At 38.1% G+C, this 7,909-nt stretch overlaps 1 protein-coding gene across 1 annotated transcript in view; it reads right to left on the reverse strand.

Moving 5' to 3' along the window:
• The window catches only part of ddx17 (DEAD-box helicase 17), a 25,089-nt gene extending 17,777 nt beyond the window's left edge, over positions 1-7,312 (reverse strand). Inside the window, exons 1-6 of the mRNA XM_016247638.1 lie at positions 6,948-7,312; positions 6,598-6,754; positions 1,651-1,747; positions 1,097-1,230; positions 930-995; positions 594-764 (exon numbers count right to left, since the gene is read on the reverse strand). Coding sequence (XP_016103124.1) covers positions 594-764; positions 930-995; positions 1,097-1,230; positions 1,651-1,747; positions 6,598-6,754; positions 6,948-7,003 — 681 coding nt within the window. The 5' untranslated portion in view covers positions 7,004-7,312. The remainder of the gene's footprint in view (positions 1-593; positions 765-929; positions 996-1,096; positions 1,231-1,650; positions 1,748-6,597; positions 6,755-6,947) is intronic.
• Positions 7,313-7,909: the final 597 nt, after the last annotated feature.

The raw sequence follows: 7,909 nt of genomic DNA on the forward strand, positions 1-7,909 counted from the left end.
GGAGAGTAACTTCCATTGATATGTTGACAATCAGCGACTACCAATGAACTTGTTTAAAGTTTTGCTTTATGAATGCAATAACAGACTTAAAATTTTCAAAATATACCTTTTCTAAAATGAGGTGATGTTATTCTCCTCACACCTCTATCATTAAACATAAAAAAAACGAAAAGCAGACCAAGACTATCCCCAAGAGCTCAGATTAGTCTTTCAACAGCTACATTACAGATGTCTTAAATATTACTGTAGTAATATATTTAAGTCTATATCAATGCATTCCAGTAAATTATTCATGGGATATCATTCATTAAATTGGGAGAGCAGGTCGAGTGCTACAGAAGGAAAAATAGAGCATGACAGAAAATGTACAGCTCATTTGGTCAAACTGACCAGGGTTACTGTGTGCTATTTTACTGGCAAAGGTTTTAATTATGTACATTTAGTCTGACAGCAAGTAAAAAATAAAAACTGTTCTCAAGAGTAATCATGATTATAATTTTGAGCAAATAACCTTGATTATCATTATCATGCAGCCCTAAAAGATGATAATATCAATATGCATTAACAACAGGTATACTGTATAAAAAAATAAGAATTTGTAGATGTGGGTTAGTTCCCATACCTCTTTCTAAATCTCTGATCTGTGGACCCTTAGGGGCTCCACCATAAACACAGGTACTCTTGATCCGAGATGATTTGCCATAGTCATAAGCCACTTGCTGCACCTGCTGGGCTAATTCACGCGTCGGTGCCAACACAAGACACTAAACAGAACGGAGAGTAGGAAAAAAAATGGCATAACTGAAGAATGTGCTAACAAAGCACTATGGATTCATTCTGGTCCTACAGTACATCAAAAAACAATTGTATATTGTTCCGGTTCTTAATCAGTGCCTAATTATTGAGGTACAAGTTGTTTGGCAACTTACAATGGGCCCATCCCCTCTCTCCAGGTAGGGCTGATGGTTAATATGCACTATGGCAGGCAGCAGATACTGTTGAGGATATTGAAATGAGTAAACATGAGATCACTTGGGATGGATACTTGAATATGTGCATTTTCTATGGCTGTAGGTTGTAAATGTGGGTCTCTTACAGCCAGTGTTTTTCCGGAGCCGGTCTGAGCAATGCCCACCATGTCCCTGCCACTGAGAGCCAAAGGAAAACCTTGAGCCTGGATAGCAGTGGGCTCCTTAAAGTTCTGCTGCAGCAGCACGTCCATCACATATTCTTAAAACACAGAAACATCACTTTAATATTCTTATATGCAATCACTGCTCTACAAGACCTGATGTTTTTAACATCAACGTTGGCTTATGACAGAACAAAAAAATGTCTTTAAAATTTCCTTACTATCTTTTCCTAATTCCAAAGGATAAAAACATAAAATCGGACATCACTGGACTGTTTAAAAATGTAGCTGTAGGTGGCAGTGTGATTTTTACTGGAAGAAAATACTACAAGAGGAGGAAATTTTATTAATGAGTGTTTTCACTGCCAGACAAAGAAAAAAAAAATTCAACACGCTCACTGAAAAGAAAAAAAACTGGCATGCAAACATTTGTCCTGTGCGTGCATGAATATTGTTGAACAGAATCCATTCAAAATCAATTAAAAAAGAACAGTGATTCTCATATGAATTAAACTCACGAGGGAATTGAGCTTGATGGAAGTTGGTGACAGGCTTTGGACAGCCGGAGCCTCTGACAGTGATCTCTTTCTTCCGGCAATATTCTTCAACATCATACTATTCAATATAAAAGTTGAAATAAAAATCAAGACAAAATTTTAGAACACAAAAAGTTCACTAAAATGATTTGCAAAAATAACAGTGTTAGTGCATTTTAAGCCATGCACAGCATAAATGAGTACACCCCCTCTGATTAAATATAAAAGATGTATTTTCTTAATGATCACTAATATAATTCATAGAAAGATGGCAAAATTGAAATGTATTAAACATATTCTTAATAAAAACAGAGAAATACATGCCATTAATATCTGTAAAATAAGAAACTTAGCCAAATTTTGTTTAAATTAAGGATTGCAGAATGGAGTACAACCTAGATTTAATTCAACCAAGTGTAATATTCTAGAACTTAGTATGTCCTCCATAACTCTAAGTACACTGCTCTGACACTTCTTGGCACTGAGTGTACAAGTTCATGACAAATTTTCACATCTGTGCTGTTTAACTCCTGGAGGACGACCACCTTGTTACATCACACAGTAGTGTGTGATTTCATGCCAGCATTGATAAAGCACAACTCCCTCACACCTTCAGCACTCATACATCCCTATAGAAGACCTTTCCTACCACTGAATGCCACTGTGGGAACCTCTGTACTCTCTCTGTACTCCTCCTCTAGCAACACCAGAACATTTTGGATGTGGTTAGATCCGAAATGATTGAATTGGTCTCATGAGACCAGAGTATGGATTCCCAGAAGTCTATATTTTGTAAATATGGGCCTTGGAAAAAGCTAAATGAGTTTATTGTACTTTGGCTAGTCGGTAGTTCTGGTGTGGATAAACAACCATGCATGTCACTTCTGCATGCTGCATCTTACTCTGTGAGATAAAGTGTCACTCTTTTCACAGCTTTTGATGGCTCTGAGACACTTTCACAGTGTTTCTCCTGCTTTTTTTTAGCAAAAACTCACTCATCACTAAATTAAAGCTTAAAGTGAAGACCTGATTATTTCAGGGGCCTTTTCACAAGTCCATTGTTTTTAATTTCTGTGTTACTTTGGCTATATTTTCACACTTAAAACAATTATTTGCTATTCCTCTTGTACCATTGTCATCTTTTATGCTAAGAAATAAATCTCCAGACAATTCTCTCTCAAGTGGTTTCATTGTTGTCAGCAGAGTATGATTCAGTGGGCCATATAACACTTAATTATCAAGAAATTACTTACCTTTTAACAGTTTTGGTTCAACATACTTACCTGTTGATCAATACTTGCCTTAACCTTACACCAGAATTTTAGTTTTGTTTTGTTTTATTTAGTAACTTTCAAGAGGGTGTACTCATTTTTGCAACACAACATTTTATCACTTTGATAAGAAAATTGTGTTTTCTTGAATAATTTTAACATTCTTGTTGGTAACTGATCAAGCAGACTTGCTTGAATATTATATCTCTAAAAAAAACTCTGTCTTCTAAGCAAAGAGTAATTGCTGAATTTGTTAAGTTTCAGAGGGGGTGTACTCATTTATGCTGTGCACTGTACATACATACAGTGGAGATCAAAATTAGAGAACAATCTATAAATATTTAATTTTTCTTCTTCATCGCTTAAAATGTGAAGGAATATTAGCTGTAGATATAACTCTGTTCCACTAACACTTTGACAAAATAACCAAGGCATTTCAACAAAAACATTTATTTTGTGGGGGGAAAAAACAGTGATCAAAATTAGAGAACAGTAACCACTGTAGATTACAACTAAAATGTTGGAGGGTTACAGCTAGGGGTGAGCGATATGGCCAAAAAAAATTATATCTCTGTATTTTTTAGGAACACATCTCAAACGCATTAAACGGCACAAGCAGCAGCATGTGTCTGTCAGAGCATCTGACAGGGTAAACCACTTTAAACTATACGTGTTAATGATATCTTATGAGTTATTTTAAAGCCCTTAATATAAGCATCTCATATTTAGGACAAATTGGATTATGCACTTTCCCCACAGCAGCTCACTCTGTGTCCTTTTTCAGCGTGCTCGTATCAAACTACTGTATATCGATATACAGGTGCATCTCAATAAATTAGAATGTCGTGGAAAAGTTCATTTATTTCAGTAATTCAACTCAAATTGTGAAACTCGTGTATTAAATAAATTCAATGCACACAGACTGAAGTAGTTTAAGTCTTTGGTTCTTTTAATTGGGAGGATTTTGGTTCACATTTCACAAAAACCCACCAATTCACTATCTCAACAAATTAGAATACTTCATAAGACCAATTAAAAAAACATTTTTAGTGAATTGTTGGCCTTCTGGAAAGTATGGTACTGCCTCATACCATATCGCTTATAAAAAAAATATCAATATCGTACAAACCTGATATATACCACCCAGCCCTAGTTACAGCTGTCAGAAATTAGTAGGAAGTGTAGAGTCCCTTGCTTTGAGTGACTTCTGCACACATCTGCGGCCACAGGACATCACTAGTTTCTCACACTGCACTGGTGTGATCTTGGTCCACTCTTTTTCCACTCTCTTCCATTTTTCGGTAACTGTAGTGGGTTTCTTAGCCATAACTTTGTCGCCAATGATTTTCCAGAGATTTTCAATCAGGTTTAGATCAGGACTCTGGGAAGGCCAGAGTTCCTTGGCTTCAAGGAACTGCTTTATCTGTTTAGCTGTGTGACGGGGAGCATTGTCTTGCATGAAAATTGCAGGCGGGTTGGGAGATAATTCCAGGGAAGGAACTACATGTTGGTTCTGGTAAACATTTGCATTCACCCTGCCATGTAGCTGTATAAGAGGCCCAACTCCTGCTGCAGAAAACATCCCCCAAACCATGACACTTCCTCCTCCACCTTTCACTGACTTCTTTACGCACTTGGGCTTCAGTCTTTCCCCAGTTTGATGCCAAACAAAATGTCTCCCATCAGCCCCAAATACATTAAGCTTGCTCTCGCTAGCGCAGAGGAGAGAGCAAAACAAAACACGGTCACGAATTAGTAGTACAAAACAAGGATTTGTAAAGAAAAATGTCGGAGGATTTCAATATAAGCCAAGAGGACACTGGTTCCCTCTCGAGCTTTCACGAGACATCACGGAGATATTTCTCCGTTATGGGAACTCCTTCCCTTCCAACCTTTCCTGAAGTCCTATTGGCTCCCGCCAGTATAAAAATTGCCAGGCCAATTGACGCGAAGTATGCAAATCGCATGCAAATACTGACGAGCTCGAGCGGCAGTATAAAATGCGGTGCCTGTTGTTGCTTCTGCCCTGTTCTCAGCACAGCCGACGTTAATAATGACCAGATATGCAAATTTCGTATGCCTGGGCATTAGACGCTCATTGGCTTATCTCCACCTATCAGCTGCGAGCCTGCCTAACAAGCGTCGCTATTGGTTGGGAATTGTGTGTGTTCTATCTTCGCTGAGTGTGTAACTTGTACAGGCTGCTCATAGCCTCTCTCACGGCGGGGTGCTCTCAGTGAACCGAGGTTACAATAGTAACCGGAGCGTTTTCCTTTGCTGTAAACAAAACTTGTTTCTCGCGAGACTAGCATATTCTCACCTGAGTTTACACAACACCTACATCATCCGCTGGACGCCACTCTCTTGTGAAAGCGCGTACGACAGTTAGCGGAAGTTAGAGATTAAGGCTTATAAAATTGTAAATATGGATATTTTTCTTACACAAATGCATTGCTTCGCTTCGGGAGGCCTTTATTAACCCCCAGAGCCGTGTGGACTTTGTTTATAATGGATTGGTTCAATTTTTTGGACTTCAAATTTTGGGCTATCATCCACTCCCATTATAAAGCTTGGAAGAGCCAGGATGTTTTTTAATATAACTCCGATTGTATTCGTCTGAAAGAAGAAAGTCATATACATCTAGGATGGCTTGAGGGGAATTAAATCATGGGGTAATTTTCATTTTTGGGTGAACTAACCCTTTAAATGTGCCGAGACAGATCCTTACCCTGTTCATCGCTGAACTGGCAAGCATTTTCAGCTGCAGTGTTGAACCGATTTCCCATTGAGAGAATCCGCATTACCCTGCCTTCTCTTGCATTTGTCTTATGTGGATGACCAACCTTTTTTGGGGAACTTGAATGAATTAGTGTCATTGTAAAGCTGCAATATTCGAGAAATTATAGATTTGGAACAGCAAACTTCTCGTGCAGTGGCTGAAAGGGTCATTCATCCCTTTGGCCTTCATCTGGACAACCTCCTGTCGCAGGGTTTCAGTCATCTTAGAGCAGCCTGTCATCTTGCAATCTCAGTGAAAATTGGAGGAATGCTGCCAGTTAAACAGGGGTTGTCATATAATTAAGGAAATTAGCACCAGGTGCCAGATATTTTTCAAATATTTAATTTAAATTGTTTATACAGTGCTTCAGAATACAATTTATGAAATATGCTTTAAATAATAGTAATTCTGTGCATTTTCCCACATCTTTAACTGTTTGTACAGAATATACTCTTGTGGTTTACACAGAGTTAATGACAGAGTCCTGGCAAGAGAATACAGAGGTTTTAGTTTTTTTTCCTACTGAAAGTTTCCAGTTGGCTGGCTGTAATAGTCCCAGTCACCTTGTTTTTATTCTGACACCTATAGTTTGTTTGGTCATTGTTGAACGAGAGCTTGTCGCGTGAGCTTGTCTTTGGTTTTGCATGTTTTGATAAAGAAATTTCAGTCACTGTTCTGTCATAAAGCATTGGTCAAATATTGGAGAAGCTATTTAATTTAAATATAGTTTGGATTAAATAAGGATAAACTGCCATTCTACTCCTGTTAGGATAAGGTTGGTTAAGATAGGTGGTTCTCTAATTTTGAACTCCATTGTGTGAGTGTGTGTGCATGTGTGTATATATATATATATATATATATATATATGCTATTTATTACCTGACTCATGTGATGAACCTCTGGGTGTTCACTGTAGAAGTTCTTCTCAAACTTGGGTAGCTGGTCCATGTCCCATTTCTTCTTCCTCAGCCGATCTCCTGGATTCCCAAACTTCTTGGGTGGAGGTGGGGCAACTCGACTGGATCCAAAGCGAGGCCTGTTAAAAGATTTTTAACTTTGAATGCTGCCAGTGATAAACATTGTTTGCCAGGAGTGTATAGACAAGTAGCTAAATCTGTTTCTGGGACCAAATAATTAATTGCCTAATATCTCATCTCCATATAAACTGATTTTAATAAATGTTTTTATACACATTAATAAACAAACATCAATTAAATATAAAGGCCCACCCCCTGTCCCGTCCTCGATCTCTGTCTCGGTCTCCATATGAGGAACTTCCTCTCATCTCCTTTTGCCTTGCTGTAAAGTAAAACCCTAGCAGAATTAACTGTTTCCTCCAGAACGAAACGAAGTAACGCTGGACCCTCCTGGTTTGTGGAAATGTCAATTTCTGAAATCGGTGAAGATGTAATATGTTGAATGAGGGTGTTTAAAACAAAGTTAGGGTGCAGATTCTGCGTGCAAATCCTTACATCATGACTTTTACGAACAAACCCGCGAAAAATACGCCAGCTTTGTGCTAGAAAATCAACATCTTCGTGCGTTCTCGGTTTAGTAAAATGTCGCCTACAACTAGGCAATTGGGCCCGCCCCGTTTAATGTCGTAGTTTTTGTACGTAGGGCTCTATTGAGAGTACATAAATAACGCAACGAAAACCGCGTAGTGTGGTGATGAATCGCTTGAAGACGTAAAAACCGGAGGTTGGACTCAAAACAATGATGGACCTAACGGATTGTAATAGCTCAATAAACATCTGTTAAAACTAATTGCGCCATGGATGACTGGACGAGTCTGTGCATAGCAACGCTGTCGTTTAAATGCATATAACAATTGCTAAACTGTTTTATAGCAGCCACTGCAAAAGACGAGAATCTTTTTTATCCTTTAACCACAAATGATTGTTATTGGTCAACAGTCAACCGCGCAGAGAAAAGTAACAGTTACCATGTGAGAGCGACGTTACGTTCATGTGTCACAAACAAGTTAAACGTTCGTCCGCTCACAAGTTACAAAGAGGCAAAAAAACGTAATTATAGACACAGATTGTATTAGATTCATCTAGTTAAATTAAACACAATGTTATGCAATGTTATTTGGTCCTACAAGAGATAGAAAGCTGGGAACAATAATGACAAGAAAATGACTTAATGGACATAAAAAACATGGCAAAAAATGAAAGAAAGAAATGTT

This window comes from Sinocyclocheilus grahami, unplaced genomic scaffold (genome assembly GCF_001515645.1).
Source record: "Sinocyclocheilus grahami isolate Dianchi unplaced genomic scaffold, SAMN03320097.WGS_v1.1 scaffold846.1, whole genome shotgun sequence".
NCBI lineage: Eukaryota > Metazoa > Chordata > Actinopteri > Cypriniformes > Cyprinidae > Sinocyclocheilus > Sinocyclocheilus grahami.